Here is a 26574-nt window from a genome sequence, read left to right on the forward strand (position 1 = left end):
ACTGCAGGGTATCTCGGGTCATAGAAACGTTCTTTCATTTGTTTTTTAATTTCATAATAGGAATGATCCTGGATTTTCCCATTATGCTAACTTCCCTTGTATCTGTCACAGTGGACTATGTGGTAGTCTGTATGTAGTTGGATTTGGAAAACAGCATTCTTTCATTTCCATCTACCAAACAGCAGTGCTTTCTATTCAAGATGGGGAGACTAGAGATGAGAGAGGCCCAGCAGTTTTCCTAAAATTGTTTATTAGGTATGTGGAATTCTAGTGGGAAGACTCATGTTTGTTTGACCCAAAGTCTCTACTGCCCAACAACTCTGACTTGATATATAATGATGACAGATAATTGAGATCACATGTGATTTTCATTCTTTTTATTTTTGCATTATTTTTATTTATTTATTTAGTGTGTGTGTCTAAGATTACTGGCAGGAATAACTTTTCTCCTACCACGCATGTTCTACACATTGAACACAGGCTATCAGGCTTCTTTACCTGTTGAGCCTTTTGCAGTCCCCCTCATCTGCCACCTTCTAAGTCTAATAAGCCACAATTCCTTCAACCAGCTGGCAGATGTCATTGGGCTGCCCAGCTGATACCCATTTAGGTCTGGTGGTTGAAAGGAGATGGACATAACTGTGCGATTAGAATCTAAATCACACAAGAAAGCTGTCTCAGATTGGGCTAGTAGACAAGATGTCACTGATTCAACCCTATGTAAGCTTTTGGTTACCTACTGGGTTTGCAAAAGATTAAGGATAACATTTTGGGATGCATGCTATACCTAGTTTGAAACTCCTTTGCCCCAAGCTTAACCCTGTGATTGAACACCAATAAGGTGACCTTATACAATTCAATGAACACATCCCCCTAGCATGTCTTCCTATGAATTCAGCACTGAAACGTCTCAGATTCGTTTGCGATGCAATAGGAGCCAGATGTTCACTCCAGCCAGATGTTTGTTGTTGTGTCGTTGGTTTCACCATTCAAGCACGAAAATATTTCCTTTTCTAGAAGGATAAAGCCTAAACGCCTTGGCAATACTGTCTTTTCCCACCTCCGCACTAAAGCTGTCCTTACAAACTTTGGACAGAGGAAAGGTGGGAGCGGCAAACTACAAGTCCCAGCATGCTCGGCGCATTCCGCACAGGCGCACGGGGACCACCCGGCCAGCTGGCCAGCCAGCCTGCGGAGACTCCCTGGTTCGCTCGCCGGGCTGGGGCTGGGGGCTGCAGCCGGGGTTGACCGCCGGGCGCCTAGGGCGGCCCCGGGCGTGGCACAGAGAAGGATGCGGCGGGCGGACTAGGCGGAGGTGCTCTCGGGGGGCTGGGCGCGGGCCAGGCGGCTCCCCAGGCTCCGCAGTGCCGCCGCCGTCGCCCGGGAGGCTGGGCGCGGGAGCCATGTAACCCTGCGGCGGGCTCCGGGCAGCTCCGTCCTTCCCCAGCTCCCGGGCTAGCGCGGCAGCGGGGCCACGATGAAGAAGCAGTTTAACCGCATGCGCCAGTTGGCCAACCAGACGGTGGGCAGGTAGGTCACCCGCTGGCCGCCCCGGGCCGGCACGCCCGCTGAGCGGCATCTGCCAGGCGCAGGTGATGGAGCTGCCCGGCCTGGAGCTTGTGTGTCCCTCCTGGGTCCGCGCGGGCCGGCTGGCGCGACCTCTCCTTTCCCGACCCCGACCCCTACCCCTGCTCGCTTCCCGCCCGCCCGTCTAGGCTTGGGTTGCCCAGCTCAGAGAGTGACGCATCCTTCACCTGCGTCCCTAGCTGCCCCTTCACCTCGCCCTCTCTGCCTTTCCACGGGACTCCTTTTTCCTCTGGTCGTGATTCTTCCTGGAAACAGGTGTTTGCTCTTCTGGAGCTGCTGGCTGTTAAGTCGCTGGCTGCTTCGGAAGATCCCTTCCTCCCTGCGCCCAGTTCAGGGCTGCTTAGGGTCCTGAGGTAGTGTTGGGCCTGGTCGACACCCTCCTTCCCCACTGGAGCTGTGTTTGCTTTCAGGGGCTGATGCTGGATCACTTTCCTGGCTGTTTTTCCTCAGTGTTTGGGGGTGGGGAAAGGATGGCGGGGAGGGGTAAGGTGCTGGTGGCATGGCGCTGCTGTAGGCTCGGTCCCAAGACTGATTTCAGTGGAGGGAGGGGGGCTGCGAAAGTGAGGTTCAACTCCCTTGGAAGATGAGGGAGGCTCTCAGCCAGGTAGGGGATGGGGACAGTCTCCCCTCCTCCCAGTTCAGAGCAGCTCGGCCCCAGGAATCTGCAGGACCCAGACTGCTCTCATCTTGGTGAACATGGACTAGATCTGGGCCAGTGTCTCCAGGAGCAGATCTGTGGGGTGCCAAGATCTATTAAGGTTACATAAGGATTCTTAGTGGGTCCCGTCCAAAGCTAGACATTCTTGAAACACAGGCTTGTTAGATAGAGGGAATTTTTCATGGAATCTGTGTGCCCAGGGCAGGATTTCTGTGTGGTTGTCAAAGGAATTCAGGTGTGCAATTTAAAGTAATCAGAAAGCGAAGAGCCTAGCCTTGGGTGCGATTCAAGTGCAAGCTCCACACACAGAGTGCTCTCCACCAGGTTTGTTGAGAAACCAAATACCTTTCTTGGGTGGGAAGTGGAGCTTGAACTGGCACCTGCTAGGGTGGGGGTAGGGACTTCCCTGGAGAATAGAGGACATGATGGAAGCATACTGCCCTAGTTACAGTGGGCATTTGAGGGCAGGGGATGTGGTGGCTTCTCATGCTTTCAGGAACTCCAGATGGTTTCCAAGTAACCTAAGCGTTTCCAAGCGTCTAAACTAGACTTGGATTCATTTTCCCTTCCCAAACACATGTGCCTTAACATGAGGGGGGAATTTATGAATAGCAGAGTCAGATTAGCCCAGATTTTTGGCAAGGTATTGCCACAAATATAGCCTCACGTGGACTGTCTTTGGTATGTTGGATGCTGAGATAGTGTTTTCCTGGTACTGGAGGGTGTAGCGGTTGGTTGTCAAGCTGACCATTCCTTTACTGTTTTGGCTTCTGGATCACTCTCTGGGATCTGGCATACATGATGGCATTAGACATCCCAGGGGTCAGTAGGCCCCTCACTCTGACCACAAGTTGCTGTTTTTTTGTGGAGTATTCTCAGTCCACTTAGTATCCCAGTGTTCTCTTGGAATGTTAGATTGGTGCTAGGATCTAAATGTCTCCGGGAAGGCATTCATGCTACCTTCATGACTCCTGACTCATATCTTCCTTCAGGACTTGTTTTTAAATTGTGAGATTTTTGAGCCCTGGGCGTAGGAACTGTATTTTTCACTTTCATTTATTGGGGAGATGGGGAAAAAAAAAAAGGCAAAAGCAAATTGGATTTTGTTTTAAATCGGTCTTATGTATTCAAAGAACATTCTTAGAAGTACAAATACTGCGGCTGCACGCTGCTTATCTGCTGGAGCTGTTGAGCTCTTAGGTGGATGACCAACCTGTACAAAGTAAGGCCTGACTTGTGTCTGTCTTGATGAAGTTCAGAGTGAACCCTTAAAACAAACGTTAGGTTTTTTTTTACTTTACTGCCTCAACACTCCCAATGCCATCATCCTGCTTAGTATTCCCAGCATTCCCGTGACCTACACAATCACATCCCCTTGGATCCCCCCTTTGTGCCAACATGCTCCTTTCGCCTTCCCTTCTCCCTGTCCCTGAACTCCTGTGCTTCAGACACATCAAGCCCAACTTCACTTTAGGGCTTTGTTCTTGCTGACCACCAATTTTTGCTACCTGGTTGAGGATGTGGTCTTCCCAAATTGCTTTCTCATCAGTCAGGACTTGGCTCACAGGCTCAGGTAAGCCTCCCCTCCCCTCATTCTTACCCATCATCCTTTTCATTTTTGTCCACTACTCTCCACTGTTTGAAAGCTTGTACTTTTTTTGATTTTTGCCCGCCTGTCTTCAATAGAATTTATTGATCGCCCTTGCATGCCAAGGGCATGCAGCAGTGCCTTATATACGGTTTGTGCTCAGTCAATATTTATTGCCAAGATTAAAATGGTTTACTTCTGGCCAATGATGGGAATTGAAAGGAGGTAGCATGGGGTTCTTCTTCCTACGGAGAATGTTTAGAGACACGACGCTGTGCATCGGGAAAGGGGCCATGATTTGCTTCTTCATATCTTCATTCACTAGCAGCTCATAGTGTTGGAAGTCTGGATGGTAGGTGTGATGTCATAAAGTGCTTTGTAGAGTGGCCTTAGCAGACACTTAAATCTTACCACTATGGTTTTGGAAGTAGTGAGTTCCCTCTCTCTGGTAGAGAGGCGAGTTTGAGAGCTGCTCTTCTCCACGGCTCCCCACCTAGCTCACTTTCTGAAACTCACAGATTTCCGGATTGTTCGAAATGAAAAACTTCTGGGGATTGGCTTATTTTCTTTGAGCAATGCAAGGACCGCCCTCCTTACATGTCCTCTCGGGTTCTTAGTGCTTGCCTTGAGTTGGGCATATCTAAGTAGAAAGCAGCAACTTAGCATAGCAACTATAGGAAGAGCTGATAAACGCTATGTTGGTAAGGTATTAGTCTAGCATGTCTGGAGCTCTGGGTTCAATCCTCAGCACCACATGGCGATACATACCTGTAATCTACCTGGAGGTAGAAGCAGGAAGGCGACATAGTGAGTTCAAAGCCAACCTGGGCTACCTGAGGCCCTGCTTTGGACATCTGCAGGCAGAGCATTTTTCCCCATACCAGTTTCTTCACTTTTGACACTACTCTGGAAAGCTCTCCCTGGCCAGCCTGTGCCTACTGGCTAGGAACACAAGTGGGGCACATTTGCTTGGGTGCTTAATGATCTTGAGATTAACTCACCACACATTTGTTATTTATTTATTTATTTATTTATTTATTTATTTTAATTGGCAAAATGGGAACAATGAAGGTTGCCCTGTGGAGATATAGGAATTGCAATGATGGTGGAGTTACCCCAGAAAAATGGTGACCAGTAGCTTCAGGACCTTTGGGCCAGCACTCTAACTCTTTTTGGGTGGCATGCGTGTGCTCATTGTAAGATGATTGGCTGTCTCCTGTGGGCCACACACTGCTCTGCTCTGGGAATATTACAGTGCCGGGCAAACTGAAGTTCTGCTCAACTTCAAGGGGAGTTGAAGGGATTCAAGGGGAGCACCTGATGCTGCTTTTTTGATTTTTGTAATGGCAGTGGTACCTAGAGGAGGGAGGGCCAGCTGCTGCTGGACTATGGGCTTGAAGGAAGTCTTAGCTTATTCCTCATGCATGGTACCATTTGCTTTTTGTTGTTGTTGTAAAATCTTTAATAGGGTCTAGGGTCTTCTGGGGTGCTACCCATCCTGAGAGACTGTTCTTCTTAGAAGTGATACCTGGTTTGTCTTGGCTGAAACACAGAGCTGAGTGGAAACTTTAGCACCCAAGAGACCCACAGGGCTAAAGAGAAGATGCAAGAAGTGAAGTCAGCCCCTGTTGAGGACTTGTTTTTCAGACTGTAGGTGGAGCACAGCAAGCCTCAAGTTGAAGGGAGTCTGGTGTGGTGAAGGGCTCACCAGAATGGACCACGAGGTTCTGACCATTTTCCTTTAAGGCTCACCCAGACTTTGGAAAACATTAGCCTTTTATATACATGGTCTTAGAAATGAATTCCAATGGTAACTGCCCGATGGCTCTGTGTGGGGTCTGCCCTTGTAGGAAAGTGGGTAAAGTCCAAGAGGAGGCAAGTAGCAATGGGCTTGTAGGTGGCGACACAGTGAGTGAGAGCAAGGCCGTTTGGGTTGCTCTGGACTGTGTGGGTTTAGAGGTGCTAAGGTGGGGGGTGAAAGGACACATTTTGTCTCCAGAGTTCTGCTTTCCATTCCTCGACTGCTAGTGTGCAAGACAGAGCCGAGAGGGCTTGGTTTCTCCTGCAGCCTTGCCAAGCCTCGCTGTCGCAGCACAGCCTGCACAGTTGAACTGCAGGCAATCCAGGTATTGGCCAGTGGTCCCCAGCTGGGTGCGAGGCAGCACACAGTCTCTAGGAGCTCTGGTAGGGCCTGCATTTCTGCTCTGGCTAATGCCACTGAGGACCCTTTGCCTGAAGCCACTGCTTGTCCTTCAGCAGGTCTCTGAAAGCCATCAGCCAATCAATAGGCTCTGAAGGGAAAGTCAGAACACGTCTAGATTAGTCATCACCTGCTTTTGCAAAAGCTGGCTGTGATTTAGACTTCTCAGACCAATGCAGGCTTCTGCAGCCTCTTTCTGTGAGTGCAGCAGGGCTCCAGACCAGAGACTCCTCTCAAGTTCTTCAGGAGAATCCTGGGAGCCCAGGCAGGGCCTCCTGCTGAGTTGTGACTTTGTGGTAACAGAACTGATCCACTGATGCCAGACTGGCAGAGGGAGAGAGAAGGGCCTTTGCCCTTGGTTCTCCATGGCCCTTACTCTACAGGCCTGTCCCATCTACCCTCAGATGGCCTGGTCTCTGCAGTCAGCAGGAGGCTGCCTGAGTTTCTTGCAGCCCAGACCTGCAAGTCATTGTGAGGGAGCCTTTATTTTTTTTCTTGAGTAGCAATTAATCATCTTCCCTCCCATTTTTCTCCACCAGAGGAATTCATCAACACTGATTGGTAATTTTTTAATAATGGGTGATAAGAAGCATTGTTTTCTTGTGACTGTTTAAAAAAGTAAATTAGTAGCCATGTGACTAAAACAGTAATTTGTGGTTATTTGTTTTAGAGGGTTCTGTAATCATCCCTTTTATTAGTAGTCAGGAGCAGATTATTTCAAATGCTGTTTCTGCGGTGATGGTAAATAGTGAGGTGATGCTTTGGCTCAGCGCTGCGGCGATCTGAGCTCAGAGAGCAGCTTCAGGGGAGACAGAGAGGATCCATCACCCCTCCATTCAGGGACCTCTGACCCTTGTTGAATTGGGGAGGCTGTGGTGTCTAGCAAATTGAAACTCTCCTTTCTGTCCAGGAAGCAGATGTAACTTTTATTTTCTAACTGTAGAGATAATTTTTAGAATAAATGTTTATTTTTCCCACAGAATTCAATTTATTTTTAACCTTTATTTTTAGTTGCATAAGTAATATTTATCATAGAGAAGTGATAACCTTGTGGATGATCAGTAAAAGGGGGGTCTTTAGTGATTTTCTACCCGGAGCCACAGTTAATACTTAGATGCACTCAGTTGGCAGGCGTCTTCCAGTCTCTTACTGAGGTAATATCTTGGTTGTATGAGCTTCCTAGAGTGTGCTTGAACAAGCTAAGATTGCTCTGCAGCCATCGGTGACACCATTGCATTTGCAGTTCATTGTTGATCTGGACATCATCGTGGGCATGTGAGAATAGTGACTGTACTACGTATACTCTTGTTACCTTCTTAATTGCCTTTGTATTATATCTTGAATATGAATATGCATGCCAGTAAATACATATGTGTACATAATCAATAACATAATGTCTAGTGTATGTAATAGTCCACTGGTTTCCTTGTACATTTGGTTTTTAGCTTCTAAATTGCCTGCATTTGTGATTTTTCTTCATTTTTGAGATCCATGTTCATAACTTTGCTTGTTTTTTTTTTTTAGGTAATTTCTAATATCTAAATCTGTACATGCTTAGGTGCCCACTATACATATTTTACTGTGGGTTCCTGATTTCCTTTTGGCGTTGTTGTTGTTGTGGTTGTTATTGTTTTCCCATGAGGAAATCTGACATGTATGGTTTGGTATTTGTTAACTTACAGTTTATGCATATGTTCAGAGCCATTCCTCAGACCCAGATTATAAAAGCATTCAAACACCTCCAGCAGTGTCTGGGATGCCTTGATCTTACCAACCAGTCTGGACTTCTTCAGCCAGCCATTCTAGTGTATGTTGTATGTTAGAAGCCATGTTTCACTTTTCTGACCCTTCTTGTTTGTAAGTTAGTTACCCTGTTAAATTGACAGTGTCATTCATACGTACTCAATTTGAAGTACCATAACCAGGTACTAAAATGTCTCTTATATGCTTGAGGATTTCTGACTTGCTTCCTTGGCCTGCCTTTTCAATTCCCGTAGGAAACTGAGGTGGGTTCAGCTGTGAACAATGACAGCTTAATTCTCATCCTGAGGCCACAAGTGTTGTGGGGACAGTGCAGACCCCAGGTTCTGTTAGGGCTCCTCAGTGGCCTGGACACCAGAACTCTGAGCTTTCGCCTGGGGGACCTTCCTGTCCAACCTAAATGTCTGCCTTGTAGAAGAGAGGTGTTTATTGCCTTTTGGCATTTTCTGACATGTGGGTATCAAGATGGAGACTGCCATCTTTGCAATGTTGGTGTCATAAGAATACTTCCAGGGGAGCAGCACCTGCCTATCAGTGATCCTCTTCGGCAGTCCATTACCTTTTATGTCCTCCTTGATCACAGTTTCCTTGTTACATGTTTTGGACTTGTTGCTATAGCGTGGAGGATTCGAATAATTTGTTTGGCTTTTCTTACTCTTATTTAGCCACTGCTTTTCAGTGACTTCAAATGTGGGTTGCAGGATTCTCCAGCAGATCATTGTATCTTTTGCAAATAATAATTTTGTGTCCTTTTCTATACTGGTTTGTACTTACTTCATTTTCTTGTCTAATTACATGGTCAAGCACTCAAAGAAAAGCATTATAACATTGCGGTAATTCATATGTGCCTATGATATTGACCTTAATATAAATGCATGGTAGTTGGGGTAAGAGTTTTTTTTTAACATACTTTTATTTGTTTGTGTATGTAGAAGTCAGGACATGACTTGCAGAATCAGTTCTGCCTTTCCAGCATACAACTGTGGATTCTAGGCATTAAACTTTGGTGGTCAGGCTTGGTGGCAAGGTGCATAACCTGCTGAGCCATCTCACCAGCCCTTGAGAAAGATAAACAAAACAAAACAAAAAAAAAAAACTACATTATTTTACTTTGAGATTTTCTTTTATATTGAAGTTAAAGTTGACTTGTTATTATCAAATTAAATCAATGAGAGACTCCCATCCTGTGTGTGTGCGTGTCTCATGTGTGTGCATGCCTGATTTTCAGTAGAGTCTCCCATGTTGAACCCACCTTTCCTACATTCTGCTTGACAGTAGGCTGTTGAATATTTCTGTATAGTTAGATTGAACTTATTGATTGTATGGTTTGGCAACCTGGGTATGTCTTTCCCATTTTGTAACAGTGTAAAAATGAAGTGTCCAGCCCCTCTTTTGTAAGGAGTAGTAAAACTAGGACTTGCTCATTCTTTGAAGCTTGAGCGCAGTTTTCCAAGGACAATCTCCCGATATGGTGATTCTTTGATAGATTTCCACTCTCTTTAGTGGCCATGGGACTAGTTGTGTTTTCCAGTCACTTTGAGTAACATGTTTTCTAAAAGATTCGTTTTATTGTGATTTTGATGTTAAAAACAAGCTTAATAGACTCTGCATATGAATTGGACTTCAGTGGTATCTAATGGAGTTGCTGTCTTTTCCCCCTTGACTAGCTCTGCCCTAGTGCGAATTCTCTCGTGATTTCCATGGGTCTGTTTTGTCCTCCCCTGAGCAGTCGCTCTCCCATGTTGTATGTGAGGATAGGTCAGACTCTACGGGAACGCTCGAGTGACATAACGTCACGGTCCTTCATTTCAGGCTCATGACAAATGAGCTGGTATAGAGGGGAGTGCCATCAAGGTCCGTGCTTTTGTGAGGGGCCTGGGGATCCCATGTGACCCCCTCCGCTCTCTCTCCAGCACTGCTGAAGGTGAAGAGAGAATAGCAAACTGGCATGTATCGGCATTCTGGGTCTTCAATCTTTCACTTAGAATCCACAAAGGTTGCTCTGCCAACGTGTCACTGGCTAGAACTACTCTCAGAATTCCCCTGGAGGTGGTTGGGCCAGGTTCTCTCCACCCAGCTGAATCACCAGGGATTTTGTTCCTTCTGCACATATCTCTCCCTGTCTTGCCCTGTCTCCCTGGTGCGTATTTGAGAAGGCTGCAGAATATCACACACATGCCTTTCTTTAAGAGTCTCCACCGGAGCTGGTCAGCCTCACCCACAATCTTTCTCGTGCTGCTGCTCATGGCCTCAGTGCTGTGGTTACAGACATTTACTACCATGCCCATCTTCAAAATTAGCTTTAACAAATACATTTTTAAATGCCCTTCCTACAGTGGGGAGGATAGTAATGAAGGAAACAGAAAGTCTCTTCCTGCCACAGTGACATGACACTCTATAGGATTATTGCCAGGGTTAAATAAGATTAGGAAATATAACATCCTTAGATGAATTTCTGATTACGATAAGCACTTCATAAATTGTAGTTATTACAGGATCCCTTGCTGGATTGAGGGTCTCTTTGACACAGAGAATGATACATGGGTCTTTTTTTTACCTATGTTCCCTGAGAACTTGAAACTTACAACTTGAAATTGATGGTCATTTTTCTTCGGCTCTAATCAAGCCCAGTTTCTCTGTGTTTAGTCAAGAGCATGATTTGTGGCACCAGTAATAGCGGGTATCTCCCATTTGGTACCTGTGCTAACAGTCAAACTGTGCCAGATCTCAGCAGCTCCCAGCCCTGGCCTGCGGAGTGAGGACAGCCCTTTCTACCCCAGGCCATCCTGGATTCGATTCCACATTTCTCTTAGAGGTGGAAGAACAGGGCACAAGACTGTAGTGAGTCACACTCTGGCTTCCAGTGTTTCTTTTGGAAGTGACATGTGCCATTTCTGCCATTTCATTGCCAAAGCAAGTCACTTGGCCACACCTCATTCCATATACAGCCCTGAAAGCCAGTCTTGCTTCAGACCTGGATGGAGAGGCAAGACTGTAGCCTGCAGTACCTGTTGCAGGAGCTTGGCTGAGATGCTTTGTGAAGATTGTTTTCATTGTGGCTTCCAAATGAATCAAGTACCATTTGTAGACCCACTTTGCAGATGGGGAAATGGAGGTGAGAAAGGGTCAGACTTGATACCTCCTGAGTGGTGCAAGCCTGAACTGAGGCTTCTTGCTCTCTCCTTAGTACCATTTCTTTGCAGCCACAATGTCCTGAGTCCCTATAGGAGGTGGATTTAGAAATACTAATTAACTGCTGCTGACTTAAATAAAAATAAAACTGTCCCATTCCCTTTAAGACAACGGAGTATCTTGCATGCAGCCTTAACTGGTTGCAAAGAGCATAAATAATATTTTTGTCAATAGAATATTCTTCCCTGTGTTTTCTTTCTGCGGCTTCAGCAGAAAGAGAAAGAGAGAGAAAAAAAGTGCCCTTTGAAGGTTCTTTGCCTTCTGTTGGGAAGGCCGTCTGTGTATTTGCAAAAGCCTTGCGGCTATTTCTTCCCCAGCACAGGAACCAGGCAGCAACATAACAACTATGCAAAAGGGTCAAGTCGTGTAGACCAGCCTGTGGCCTCACATTGGTCCTCACTGTCCCCCCTGACCCCAGTCATCAGTGTGTGTCCCCCCGTTGATGTAAGCACCTCTGTTAAGAGTACCCCAGATTTGCGCATTTACTTGACAGACCTTCATTCTGCCATTGCCCCACTTTCTACACCAGGGCAGGGCAGGGCAGCCTGCAGTGGCTGCTGCTTGCACAGCCCATGAGGGAAGACAGGGGAGCACCCAGACTCCTGCCACTGTGCTTTAATTACTGCAGTGGGGAAACAGAATGTCAGACATTAACAGAGTTAGGAAGTAAGTTCTGCATTGACATAGTTGCAGCTGTTTTTGTATTTTCCTAACTTGGGGATTATCTGAGGATGCAGAGGAACCTGTAAGATGAGGACACAGGATCTGGAAGTGCATGCAGAGGTGACGGGCCAACAAAAAACAAACCGCATAGGAATGACTGAAAGGAAGTCTGGAGAGGGGGAAGCAGAAGCCTTCAGGATGAGGAGTGATTTCTGCTGCTTGTACATTTGCATCAGGATTCTTTCAGATAAACACTCATTTCATTAAAGCAAAACAAAACAAAACAAAACAACAAAAACACAGGTCTCAACAGGAGCAACTGTAGTCATTGTTGCTTATAATAATATTGTATCTTTAGGGGCTTTTCTGGAACTGAATACATGTTTGCAGTTCTTTGGAGCCCTGGTTTCAAGCCTGGCAGACTGCTCATCTTTAGTGCTCTAGATGCAATGGCAGACCTCATTTTGTAGACTATTGGGAAGTGATACGGCCTGGACTTTTAGATCAGTTAATCATGTTTCTTAGGGTTTGTTGATAAATTTTATTTTCTTTCCCCCTTTTTAAAACTCTCTCTAAAGAACTCGCCACATTTATGTATTGTGTAAGGGGCTATGCATCTGCCTGCACGCGTGTGGAGGTCAGAGGACAGCTTCTTGCCCATTCTCGATCATGTGGGTCCTAGGGATGGGGCACAGATAGGCAGCTGTGGCAGCCAGTGCTTTTACCTCCCTGAGCCATCTTGCTGGCCTGCTTCTCTTTATAAACAAAAGCCATATAATTATGCATATTTATGAGGGCCACTGATAAATACAGAGCATATAATGTTTAAATCAGGACAATTAGCATTTTCACTTCAAATGCCCTTATCTTTTAATTGATACAAAAGTGATCTATAATTACAGGGTCCCATGTGATGTTTTGATACATGTCATCTGGATAAGGAGACCAAGCTCTCCCAAGTTTGATCATGATCACGACTTTCTGCTGAACCACTTCAGAACTCTGTTGCTTTGTTGAAGAAGTACATATCCCATTATTATCTGTCTGTACTACTGTGGAAAATGTCAGAGGAATTAGTTCTTGGGCTCCATTATTGCCAGGACTTTTAGTTTTTAATTGTGTACAAATGTGTTATTTTGTGTGTGTGTGTGTATGTATGTGTGTGTATGTGCGTGCATGTGAGAGTGGGAAAGGGAGAGGGAGAGAGGGAGAGAGGGAGAGAGGGAGAGAGGGAGAGAGGGAGAGAGGGAGAGAGGGAGAGAGGGGGAGAGGGAGAGAGGGGGAGGGCTCCAGTCCTCTCCTCTTAACTTCTGAGCTGCCTCTCCAGCCCCAGTTGCCTCTAATTTTATAGACAACATTTTGGAGCCTGGTCTGCACTCCAGACTCCCCTTGGGGAGCCAGGCTTCTCTAGTTGTAGCAGCAGACTCTGGCCTGTTTGGATGGGTGGGGCTGCTCTCCATATCAAAGGAAAAGTTGAACAGTACATCACGAGAATGAGAATGAGAACAGCTACTGAGAGCCTGGTCACAAGAGGGACAGAAGAGTCTGGGGGCATTCCTATTTTCAGTGGCTACTGGGCCACTCAGAAGCTGCACAGATCAGAGTCTAATTGGTCAAGCTTGGGTGACCTCATTGGAAGGAGTGATGCCATATAGCAAGGCCAGATGCCCACTGAGTCAGTGACGCTGAACCCCACCCACCTTCACCAGCTTGGTGGGATTTCTTGGCTCTTAAGGAGGTTGTTTTTCACTTTTACATTTCTGGTTAATGTCTGTGAATATATCTGTGAAGTAATTTTTCTTCCTTTTGAGATAAGGTCTTGTGTGTAGCCCAGGGTAGACTTGAACTGGCGACGCTCTTGCTTCAGCTGGGACTGCACAGGTATGCCACATCACTTAGCTGCCCTATAGCTTTTCATCTTTGTGTCTTGATTATAGTCCATGTCTGTATCCTGGATGATTGCAGCGACCCCTGATCTAATCTTGCCTTGAGGCGATTCTTCCCGACTTTACACTTTACTCTTGAATACAGATATGGAAGAATATAACTTTTCTTCTGTATTAAGTTTTTCTTGGGAGTTTTCCTAGGATGGTAGAAAATTCTTTGCACCACTCATTTATCTTAGAAATTGTCCTGGTTAGTTAGTTATCTAGTTTTTAAAATCTTGATGCAAGCTAGGGTCATTTGGGAAGAGGGCACCTCCAATGAGCAACTGCCCCCCTCCCTCCATCAGGTTGTCCTGTAGGCAAATCTCTGGGATGTTTTCCTGACTCATGATTGATGTGGGATGGCCCAGCCCACTGTGAGCAGGACCCTCTCTGGGCTTATGTAGGAAAGCAGTCTGAGTAAGCTATAGAGAACAAGCCAGCAAGTATTGTCCCTCCATGACCTCTGCTTCAGCTCTTGCCCCAACTTTCCTCATGATGGAGGGTGACATGAGAGCTGTCAGCAGGAATAAAGTCTTTCCTCTTCAGTTTGACTCTGGTGTTTTATCATAGCAATAGAAAACAAACCAAGATAGAGGCCGACAACCAATAGGTTTTACAGTCATGGAAGCCTAGGTGTGTGGCTCTCCAGGAGTGCTTTTGGTTATAGTAATGAGCCCCCAGCATTACCCAGTTAAAAAAACAAAACAAAACAAAACAAAACAAAAAAAAACCCCAAAACTTTACTTTTTTTGTAAAAATTTATTTTAATTGATTGAAAAACCACACTATTCATTGGGAACCCTGTGATGTCTCAGCCTACTGCACGCTTGCATAATGTACAAATAGCTATAAAAGAGTGCCATTTCGGATGACAGGACATCCAGAGGTGGGCCAGGTGTTCAGGTACATTGTGATCTGGGGCTCCTGTTGCCTTCCTTTATTTCTTTGCTTTGTCTTTATTGGTATCTTGGGCTTCTTGGACATTTTTCATGATAAAAATACAGTTATTGTGTGCTGTGAAGAAGGATGCCGTGACATTTGTGGCGACGGGGATGGTACTGGAAGTAATCCTGCTCACGAGCACTGAGCACTGTGGTTCCTCCAGGGCTCAGAGGCTGGACATGCTTGTGCAGATCAGGGCTTATGAGTCTGGGTCCTGATAATGTCATTCATCATGCTTTGCCAGACTCAGAAACACAAACATCCTGCTTTCTCTCATATGAAGAATCTGTATTTGCATTGCTATGTGATATATACACATACATCTTAGATACAAAAGTAAATAGATAGGGTATTGGAGAGGGGAGGAAGATGTCAAGGTGTGTGGGGAGGAGATACCAAGAGAACGTAGTAGAATATACGTGACATGACGTCACTGGGGAGACTTGGATGGGAGTAGTGGAGGGCTCTGTTTGTGGGGAAATATAAACAAAAGGTGATGGTATAAATGTATGCAAATGCTTTAATGTTTTCTTACTAAACTTTAATAAAAACTAAGGTTGCTTGCAAAACCAAGGTGATTGACTTCCGTATTCATAATTCGCAGGAACAGGGAGAAAGGAGCATTCCCGAAGGTCTTGCTCCTGAGAGAGGAGTCCTTTCATCTAGTCTAAGCCAAAGCATTTCACATATTTATGCTTGGCCTTTAACAGGTACAAGAGGGTGGGACTATGGTAGATTGATGAGGCTTAAGCCCCTGTCCCTGATCTACTTCTGACTGTCAGGGTTGGCAGGCACAGATCCATCCAGAATCCAGAGAGAAGTGGTGTCCTCTGAGTCAAGAGACTGGTAGTAGGATGAGTGTCTTAGTGGAGCCAGAGATCATTAGGAAGAAAGACCAGGAGCAGAGGTGGTGTCTCAGTCAGTAAGGACAAAGTCAGTAAGTCTGTGAGCACAGAGACTTGAGTTTGGCTACTGGGAACCCATGTTAAAAAAACACCAACAGCCAAGAAAGCAAGCAAGCAACCAGCCAACCAAAACAAACAAACCACAAGGTGATCTTGTTTGTGTTCCTGTAATTGAAGCACTGAATGGGGTGGGAGGAGACAAGAGCACTCTTAGACCTCATTGCCTAGACAGTCTGGCTGACATGATGAGCTTCAGGCTCAATGAGAGACTCTGTCTCAAAAAATAACTGTGGAGAACTCCAGACACTGACTTAGAGCATCCACAGGCAGGTGAGCACGTGTGTGCACGTGCGCGCGCGCGCACACACACACACACACACACACACACACACACACACACACACACCAAAGAGAAAGAAACCACTGGAGGTGGTGACACATGCCTGTAATCAGAAAGTAGAGGCAGGAGGATGACATCGAGTTTTAGGATAGTCTGGATCATACATAGTGAGTTCTAGGTTAGCTAGCACAGAGGAATGAGCCAAATCTTACAAATCACTGAGACAACCAAACCAAATAACAACACAGAAACAGAAAAGGAAGCAAGATTGTCCTGGTGCAGAGCCAACATTAAATTATATCTTGGCTTGGTTTAACCCAGTGATTTTGGGCTATGTCCTCCAGAAAGTTAGCTAAGTATTCTTATGGTGGACTCAACTGTGACCAGGCATTGCCTCTTTTACTCAGAGCAGTTCCTTCCCAGAACCCTGGTACTGCACGTTGTTCTGAAAGGCCTCAAAGGTAGATCGTTTTTTTTCTTTAGATTTATTTACTTCACTTTGTGTGTATGTGTGTTTTCACTGTATGTATTAAAGTTAGCTAGGTTCATGCCTGTTGGATCCTCTGGAATTGAGGTTACAGATGGTTGTGAGCCACCATTTTAGGTGCTGGTAATGGAGCTGGGTCTTATGCAAGAGCAATGAAAAAAATTTATATATATAGTTTGGGAAAGAGTCTTACTGTATAGGCTTGACTAGATGGATGGCATGGAGCTTGCTATATTGAGTGGCCTGGCCTTACCTCGTGGAAATCTTTCTGCTTCTGCCTCCCTGGGGGGTGGGGGTGGGGCAAACAAACCAAAGAATGTGTTTCTTAATTGAAGTTTCCCATGCTAAATATGTAGCTAACCATGCCTTCATGGGAGCCTGTAGTGAGAATTCTGGAATTTTGGTTTCTTAAATAAATAAATAAAACAGCAACACAGAAATATTATAAGAATACACTTTTTGTTTTAATCCCATGTGTAGGATATGGGGCTGCTTCAGATTGTCCACAGTAGCTGACCATGGTTTGCCTCTTGCTCTAGGAGTGGGTGTGGTTTCGCTAGCTGCAGATAGTTTCTGCACTTGTGTGACATATGGAATTCTGGGGACTTTTCAGAGGATATATAAAGGCCCCAGAGGTGGCAGGTAGGAGGATGTTGTTTGTTTGTTGTTGGTTGATTACTTAGTGTTGGTTGATGTTGGTTGCAGTTTGTTAAGTAGTCATGTCCAAAGAAGAAACAACACAAGAAAAAGAAAATAGATATCCTGCTTGCAAAGTTCAAACTTGCCCCAAGGAACTTGGTACACCTTATCAGCAGGAAGTAGTCTAAAGATAACAGTGCTCCCTTTCAAACCCCGGATTTTTTCAGGGATCTCATTCCCTTCCTCGCTATCCTTTCTTCTCTTCTGTCTAGTGTTTTAGGGGGTTGAAAGAGTGGGAAAAGGATGGAAAGGGTGGAAGGAAAAAGAACCCACAAAGTAGCAAAAGGCAGCTACGTGAGTCAAAAATGTTCTATGCTAGAAGACAGTATAACATGGCTTTAGGACTATTCGAGACAATTTGTCCTTAAAGCATGGTTCTCAAATGTTGATTAATCCTATGCTATTACATAGCCCAATCACAGGGGCCCAGGGAAAGTGGAAGGCGTACCTCTTCCTTGGGTAAAGAAGCCATTTACAGTGTTATCTGTAACCTACTGCCACAGCTTGTATCCCTGGAAAGAAGATCCTGAGAATAACATGCAGAATGCTCGTTAAGAATGAGGAGAGCAACAATACCAACCAACCAGAGCTCCCCAGGGTCTAAACCACCAACCTGGGAGCACATAGGGAGGGACCCATGACTCCATCTGTACATGAAGGGGAGGATGGCCTTGTTGGGCATAGGTAGGAGAGAAGATTCTTGGTCCCATGAAGGATGAACACCTAGTGGGGGGAGGAATTTGAGGGTGGGGAGGTGGGAGTGGGGGGTAGGTGGGGCACATCCTCATAGAAGCATGAGGAGGGGGGTTGAGATAGGAGGTTCCTGGGTGTTGGGGGGAAGGGGATAAGGGGATAAAATCTGAAATGTAAATATAATATCCAATAAAAATAAATAAATAAATAAATAAATAAATAAATAAAAGAAACACTCTTAGCATCTCTCTGCATGCATGAAGGGACACTAAAGGACTGGGTGGAAGGATTTGCATGCTTGTGCATTTTTCATGATGACCTCATCTTGTCCCATGGGAAGATCCAGAACAGTAATAAGTTCAGAGTCATCCAGTGTAGATGAGAAAGGTCAGGGCGAGTTTTGCACCTTTGTACTGGCTAGCTTCCCCTTGAGGTAGGGCACACTAACAGGTAATATATGCTCTGCCTATTTTGTGTAGGTCTGGTGATAGTTCTCAAGGATATCCTAGACAAGTAAAAACGAGTCTTGTCCTCAAGGATCTCATGTTCAGTGGGGAACATGAACTGCAAACACACTGAAGATATTTGAGACTGATTTTTATATTTCGATTATGCCTCATGATAGCCCAGACTGTTAGGTTGTTTGGGTGAATGAAATGATCACTCCTTTCCTTTAAAGTCAACAGCCAGGGAAACAGAAGGCTATTGAAGGTGGTCTTCAAAGAGAGCATAGAATCTTGACAGGTAAAGATGACAAAGTATAAATGAAAATGTAGGTTAGCAAAGTGTTTGGTAACAATGGAGACACACACACTGAAGATAAATAGCTGGATGGATGGATGTGGAATTTATTCCTTAACTCATTAGCCAGATGGAGACATCTGTAGGTGTCATGTTATCAGAACCAGATCTAAATGCACTAATAGCTAGTTATCGCCAAAAGGCTGACAAATGGGAGGGCAAGATGCAGGACATTGTATGTCGTGTCTGACCTGATTTCTATAAAAAGCAAGTTGGAACAAATGGCTTTCTAAACATGAGTGGTTAACATGTTTGTAAGTGCATGGTTCATCTCTGGGAGAATAGGAAGACTACTCACAGAGCCTTTGCATTACAGGAAAGGGAGTGTCCATTTTTTACTGCATGCTTGGCCTATTTTAACTCTCTTAAAAAAGAAAACAAGCACACAAACAAAAGAACAAAAAAAAAGTAGTATTCTTTTGGCATTTTGAAATATCTTGTTTTTCTTAACCAAAGCAGTAGACCTGAAAAACAATGAGCTAGGTTCTAGAAAAGCCTCTTCTTACCCAGAGTGCTGTGTTTCTTCAGTGCATTCATTAGACTGCGGACAGGACAGGAGAAGGCAGGTCAGGACCTTGGTGGCTGGATCTCTGGTTTCCCTGCACTTCTTACATATCAGTACTGGCTGCTACAGGCAGGTCTCCTGGGAGCCACCCTGTACCATTCTGTTCATGCTATGCACACTTGTCATGAGATTGCTGTGTATGCCCGAGGGCTGTGCGCACCATTGTTCTTGGCTCAGCACACAGAAATGTATGGGCATCCAAAGACTTAGCTCCTATTGCCAAGACTCATGGGTTACTATTCTAGTTTGCTTGCTATTGCTATGATTTAAAAAAAAAAAACCAACTCTGGCCAAAACCAACTTGAGGAGGAAAGGGCTTATTTGGCTTACAAGTTACAGTCTGTCATTGAGGGAAGCCAAGGCAGGAGCTCAAGTAGGAACTTGGAGGCAGGAATTGAAGCAGGCACCATGGAAGAACACTGCTTATGGACTTGCTCAGCTACCTTTCTCATTTTGGCCAGTCTCACCTGCTCTGGGAAGGCTCTGCCCACAGCCGGCTGGACCCTCCCACATCAATCAGCAATTAGGAAAATGTTCCACAGACATGCCCAATGGCCAATCTGGAGGTAGTTCCTCAATGGAGATCCCCTCTTTCCGGGTATATACAGGGTTGTGTAGGGTTGACAAAAATTATGACTGAGCAAAGTAGCCTCATGCGTCAATACTTGTAAGAAGAGTTGCTTCCTTCTCTCTCCAGGTATCATAGTTTGAATATGAACATCCTGCAGAGCCTGTGGCATCGAGGACCTGTTGCCTGCTGAGGAGCTTTTGAGAAGGGGTTGGATTTTGAGGGCTATGACCTCATTATTAGATTTTGATGTATGTCTAACATGGTGGTATTGTGGGGACATAGTGAGTTCCTAACACAACGTTACTGTTGAGAAGCAGTGAGGTAGGAGGTGGTGGGCTAGAGGAAAGGGGTCATTGGGAGAGGAGGCCTTGGGACTTTGTCCTGCCCTGAGATTCTATTTGCTGCTTCCTGGTGGCTGTGTCCTGAACAGCTAGCTCTATTGTGCTGCATCCTCCCCACTATGACCAACTGAAGTCTCTGAAGTGCAATGGGAACCTTGAGTTGTATGTGTCCTGTGGTTAGTGACCATCATGGTGAAAGTTACCACCAAGGTCCTGGTGGTGTAAAGTCTTCATCCGTTTTACATTTGGCGGCTGTTCTTCATCAGTTGCCTTCCTGACAAGGCTGAAGTGCACGTGTCTCTGTAGACTGGGTCTTGTAGGGTCCCCAAATCCTTCCTTGGACAGAGTGCAGCATGCCAAAACACCTCTTCCTTTTTGTCTTTGTACACACTTGGCACAGTCCTCCACTGAGGGTCTGTCTCAGTTTTCTTTCTTCCGTTTTTAGCTCCAGCTCTCTCTTTTCTTTGGTTTGTTCTCCCGTCCCTTTTTCTTTTTTATTTCAAAATACTTGCTCTACATTTTAATCTGGAAGATTTTGTAAAATCATTAAGTGTTAGGGTCAGTTTGCTATGAGGAAACTACCTGGATTTCCCACACCTTTCCCTATACCAACATATGGAAGGTCTGATGTTGGTTATTCTTATGACCTTTAAAATACCCCTGTCTTACCTTTCCAGATTCTTTCTGACTCCTGGGATTCTGCAGACTGCCATAGAGGAGGGGTGTGGAGGAGGTTCACAGTGTCATGCTGTGAGTGGTTATGGTGCACAGGGCTATACATAGATGCCTTTTGCATTTCTTTGCAAACACAGTTTCTTTATAGTCATTCACTAAGGGAAATAGGCAGCGCCCACCCACACCCCCAACCCCTAGGCAGTGGATGCTTATTGTGTTCAGTACTGGGAAAGACAGAAATACAGAAATAGTTTAAGTGGTGGGGAGACTCGAGGAGCTTGGAATAGTGGACGAGACATTGCGGTGTGTAAGGAGGTAATGACTAAAGGGTATGCAGGATTTGAGGCAGAGCCTGCAGTGATCAGTGGGACCTCACGGTCGGTACACAGTCATATGCTGCAGAGTGACCTTCCAGTAAATAACAGACTCAGATGTATGATAAACCCTGATTTTAACCTAATGGTATCATAGCCTTTCAGCCACCTGGGTTTTATAAGCACATCCTATGAGTTTGTATAAGCACAAAAAATTACTTAAGGATGAATTTTCCAGAGTGTGTCCTCATCTCTGAGTGTCACAGGACTGGGTAGACTGTAATGCAAGTAGAGCCCCTGTAGTTCCAATGGAGAGGAAGTGGGACAGTCAAGAAAGGGTTAAAAAAATGGCTCCAAATCAAAGCATATGAATGGCAGACTACTACCTAGCTGGATCCAGGTCCTGCCCAGGCCCTAAACTGGCCCTTGTTAAATGAAGCTAATATTACAGAAAACTTCTGCTGCTGCTGTTCATCTTCCTCCTCCTCCTCCTCTTCCTCCTCTTCCTCTTCTTTCTCTTCCTCTTCTTTCTTATTGGAAGACTTCATGAAAGTGAGCCCTTAAGACCAGTCCAGTTAGATAAAGAGACAAGCAGGCAGTTCATAGGAAGGGACATCAGTTAAAGAGGTAGAGTTTTGTGGGCAGAGGTAATACGTGGAGGAGGTGAGCACTGTGGGCTGATGGCAGCCCACACTGGAGAGGCTGGGCATGGGCTGACATGGGGCCTCTTAGGCTGTGGGAGGAACTGAGAGCAGTTGAAAAGGATTATAGATGTGATTGGTTTAGAATGTAGTGTAGTTGAGAAGGGAGGCCTGGGAGGAAGGAAGCCAACTAAGAGGAGGTCGACTGGGAGGCTGATGTCACTGAGTCTGAATTTGTAGTGTATTTGGGCTCCAGGGATAGTTTTCTTATTCCTCCTTGTCCCTCTTACATTCATCATAAAGCTATGAGCTTTAACAGTGAAGATGGCCTTCCTCAATTAGGAATACCCGCAAGTAGCCACATGACTCTCTGATAATAGTGCTTTGTGCTTTTCTTAGGCTGCAGTTGATTTGAGTAGGGTGTGGTGAGGGATTATATCAGGACGAGCATGCTGCGTATCTGTCTCTGCCATCCTGAGAGTACACCATGAACCATCTTTGAACATGGTAAAGAGATAAAAAAGTAGAAAGAAACATTGGACTGTCATCATTTTCAGACATGATTGTTTATGTTGAAGGTTCAGTCATGTCTGCTGCAAACAATGCGAATTACTAAAAGTTCATTGAGTTTGCATAGTTGACAGAGTGGCTATAATTGTATGAAACACACCAGGTAAAACCAGCAACCAATATAGTGATAATGGGAGGCATTACAGAATGGCCGGGTTCCATTCACAAGAGTGGCATGCTATTCTCTCATATACATCATCTGAGAACAGAGTTTTGAGATATAAGCTTGGACGGAGCTGGAGGAGAAGCAGAGGGATCACAGAGTGTGGACTCCCAACATTCCCTTCAGCTTCCCTAGAGCTTTGTACCACAGAGAGATTGAACTGAAAGTTCCATAAGTAGACTGGGTACAGGTGACATTTAGAAAGTCTCCAACAATAAGTGGTGTTGGTCCCTATATGCCATGAAATAGTCACAGATTTGACCATATTTTCAGTTAAAATCAACCATGACAAATTGTAAAACTTGAAATCATGCAAAGTACATTCTTTGACCACAGTGGAATTCAGTTGGAAATCAAGATACATATGATTAAACAGTATGCGTACTTAGACATAATTCACAGATCAAACAGGACATTTCATAGGCCATGTAGAAATATTTTGGAATAAAATAGACAAAATTTGTGAGATGTAGCAAAAACTTGGAACTTCAGAGCATTGGTTGTGTTGATACAAAATTGCTAATCTTTGTTTTCATCGTAAGAGATATAAAAAGTACAGAATAAGTTGAACTCAAGAAGAAGAAAGCAAATACAAGATTTGAGTGGAAATCTGTGGCATAGAACCCAGAAAAAAAGTGGGAAAGAAAACCCCACAAATTATCGAAAGTCATCATAGAGGATATGAAACCTTGAATGGGCTTGTTTCCATGACGAAATGGAGTGGAAACCACAGATCTAGACAGAGTCCCTGCAAAGTCTGCCAAGCAGTTAAAGAAATAACACCCATTCTACCAGACCCTTGCAGGAAGCTGGACTTTTCCCATGAATTGATGAAGACTGCCTTGACTCTGCTGATAAGGCAAAACAAAGACATTACAAGAAAAGTGTAGGAGGTAGCAGTAAGGGTGTGGATGCAGCCATTCTTAAAAACAACCAGTCAAGTAGGGCAACATATCAAAGAATAATACCATAGCCAAGGAAAGTGCACCCCGGGAATGTGGACCTGGTCTGACATTCACAAGAGGATCAATGTAATTTTCCACTATAAATTAACTGAGGAGGAAATACCATATGCTCATATTAACTGGTGTAAGAAACACATCTCATAAAGTTCAAAATCCATTTATGATGAAATGCTAAACTGGATGTATCAAGGACTTTGATGAAGGGTCTTTCAAAGCTCCCAGAGTTGACACTGCTGAGAGCGCTGCCACACCCATTTCCCTTAAGACTGTAAGGAGCAGGGATGTTTACCTCTACTTATCTTGTGTTGGAGGTCATAGGAAGTCATAAAAGGGAGACAAATGAAAATATGTGCAGCCTGGAAGGAATAATCACTGGGCTCACTTAAACATCCTTTAAGCTGTCTTTTGCAAGTAGTCAACATGTCATAATATGATTTTTCAGATGTCAACTAAAAATGAAAAATATTACTCCTTATGGCAAGTAGAAAATTTACTTACATGTTTATATGAATTGAGATTCAGGTTTATTTCAAGGTTATAGCTATATATAGAATCAGTTTTATTTAAAGGGAAATGGATTTGGTAAATTTTTGTCAAGCCAGTGCTAGGCATTATTATGTAAATTATATATATTATATAAGATGAATCTTATTCTTGAGGAACACATATACAATTCAAGAGCCATTGTGCAGAAGGGAGAGGATAGCAAGAGGAGATTTAATTTACGTGAGTGTCTTCTCCCGACACCATGGTGTCTTTGCTGAGGCACAGTGTGGTATGGGGGTTCAGTGATGGCAGGTTTTACACATACTCATGGCTGGTGAAGCAGTTAGATTTAAAGGCAGAGCTTGACAAAGAAGACAGAGTGGTGAGAATCTTATATCATCCCTCTGTGATAGAGCCGAGGCTGTGTGCATCTGGGAAGAGAAATCTTTCTTTCCTCTGCTGCTTCTCTGTCAGCCTCTCTGGAGTCCTGAGACCCATGGGAAGGGACATGTGGTTTTTTTGGCTACAGGGAAGAAGTCACGGGGTTAGCTGTGGCTCATTGGTCTAGCCCCACTATTTCCAAGCATGCCCATTAGATATTAGTTTGTATTTAGAAAGATATTTGGCCCTCGTGATGGTCTCACCAATTCGGAGAACTTATGATTTGTGTGAACAAGCATTTGAGTTAGAAGAGGCAGCACTGGACAACTGAAAGTGTTGGCTAAATCAGACTTAAGTCCACAAGAGAATTGTGCAATTTGACAAGGAGGAAGACACAATCATGGCAGTGTGCTGATGAGTAAGGACTTTGATGTCTCCAGATGTTGCCATTCACTGGAATATCAACGAGAAAGGTCAGCATTCATATGTAGCTGGCGTTGTGTAAGACTAGATTATTTTACATGGTTGGTTTTCTGTTCAGAAACTCACTAAAAGATTGTTCATAGAAAATGTTCTCAGTGTGTGTTGAGCTCATTGATGTGCAGGGACACACATATTCACCCTTGCCAGCCTTCCCATCCCCAAGGAAAATAAAATCCATTGCACTGTATAATAGGCACTGTTAGAAGACCAGTCTCCATGCTGTATGAAGATAAGATCAGTAGCTTTCCTTAAACATCAACCACACAGGACCATCACAGTGGCTTTGACAGAGCTTTGATCCCCAAACCCTAGCTAGAAAAATAGAAGAGAGGTAAGCAGCAAAGTGTTTCTCTTTCTTTTCTTTATTCTCTGAGTAGTGTAAGAGAATGAGTAGGATAGGTAGTGTGAAAGAGCCATTGCCTTTGGCTTTCTCTTTTTTTCCCTCCTTCCCTCCTTCCCTCCCTCCTTCCCTCCCTCCCTCCTTCCCTCCCTCCCTCAGGATGGAGCCATTTAATAGACTTAGGCTGGGGTAGTGAAGGCTGCAGTTAGGCGGTTTTGTGCACAGCAGAGCCTGGGAGGGGACCCATTACACAATGCAGTGATGGCGCCCTGGGCTGATTTATCTACTGTCCTCCACTTCTCTGGGCAAATATCTGACTCCACATACCAAAGATAATGCTTACTCTTGCCTTGGAGATTTTTTAAACTCCACTTTGTATTCATAGCATATCTTCTCTGGTCATTCATCTGTTGTCACGAGCATCGCTGGGGTAAGCATAGAGGTGCCCATATCTCTGTGTTCTGCTGACTTAGATTCCTTTGAGTATACACCCTGAAGCTGTAGGGCTGGACCATATGGCAATTCTATTTCTAGTTGTTTTAACCTTTATGCTGATTTTCACACTGGCTGCCTACTTTACTTTCCCCTCAGTAGTGTGTAAGGTATCCCCCCTGCCCCACCTTAAATTCTTTGTCATCCAACTCAAAGAGTCCCTGATTCCTGCCTCTATTTATTCCTTTTGTCAAAAGAATTCACTTTTATTCTCCTAAACAAGATTGGGTTTTTTTCTACTTTTTAAAGACTTCTCTGTCATCAACCTTTCTTCCATAGACACCTTGTACTGCCCAGGAAAACTGAAGCTTTGATAGATGGATGTGATGTTTAATTTGAGATATCAACTTGACTGGACCAGGGGATACCCAGGTAGCTTGTAAGCATCATGTTTTGGCATCTCTGAGGATGTTTCTGGAAGACATTAGTATTTGAATTAGTGAATTTAAGTAAGGAAAACACACCTTCATTTGGTGTGGGTGGGTATCATCCAGTTGTCTGAGGGCCTGGATGGAGAAGGCACAGGAAGTCTAAATTCTCTTTTCTGGAATGGGGCCATCTTTTTCCTCCTACCTTCAGACCCCAGACCCTAGATTTTTCTTCCCTTTGGAACCTATGTCTTTCATTAGCTGCTTGCTGCCCTGGAGTCCCCAGGACTTCATCCTCTTAACTGAAAGTCATATACTAGGTTCTTTGGTTGTAAGGATTGTAGACTTGTGCTTGCCTGGTGTCACTGGTTCTCCAGTTTGCTGTTGAGGGGAACTTAGCCTCTGCCTTAGTTTCTTTTCTGTTGATGTGATAAAACAATCTGACAAAACAACTTAAAGTAAGAGTTATTTTAGCTTATATTCCAATGTTATAGCCATCATAGTAGGTCAGTCAAGATGGCAGGAGCCTTACGTCTACAGTCAGAGGAAGAGAGCAGTGACTGTATACATACTACTATTTAGTCCAATTTCTCTATTCTTATATAGTCCAGAATCTCTTTCCTAGGGAATAGTACCACCCATGGTGGGTGGTTCTTCCCACTTGAATTCATGCAATCAAAACTCCCCTAGACTTGCTTAGAGGCTTATCTCCCAGCTGATTTTAGATTTTTGTAAAGTTGACACTTAACACTCTCACAGCCCCGTGAGTTTTATG

The 26574-nt window shown here is 44.6% G+C and overlaps 1 protein-coding gene across 4 annotated transcripts in view; it reads left to right on the plus strand.

Annotated features, from left to right (window-relative positions):
• Positions 1–1158: 1158 nt before the first annotated feature.
• The window catches only part of Arhgap44 (Rho GTPase activating protein 44), a 158131-nt gene continuing 132715 nt past the window's right edge, over positions 1159–26574 (plus strand). For 2 of the 4 annotated variants that reach the window (XM_034504793.2, XM_034504795.2), the window contains exon 1: positions 1159–1530. In XM_034504793.2, the coding sequence (XP_034360684.1) occupies positions 1478–1530 (53 nt within the window). In that variant the 5' untranslated portion in view covers positions 1159–1477. The remainder of the gene's footprint in view (positions 1531–26574) is intronic. The other 2 variants (XM_034504794.2, XM_034504797.2) reach the window with 1 other exon arrangement.

This window comes from Arvicanthis niloticus, chromosome 6 (assembly GCF_011762505.2).
Source record: "Arvicanthis niloticus isolate mArvNil1 chromosome 6, mArvNil1.pat.X, whole genome shotgun sequence".
NCBI lineage: Eukaryota > Metazoa > Chordata > Mammalia > Rodentia > Muridae > Arvicanthis > Arvicanthis niloticus.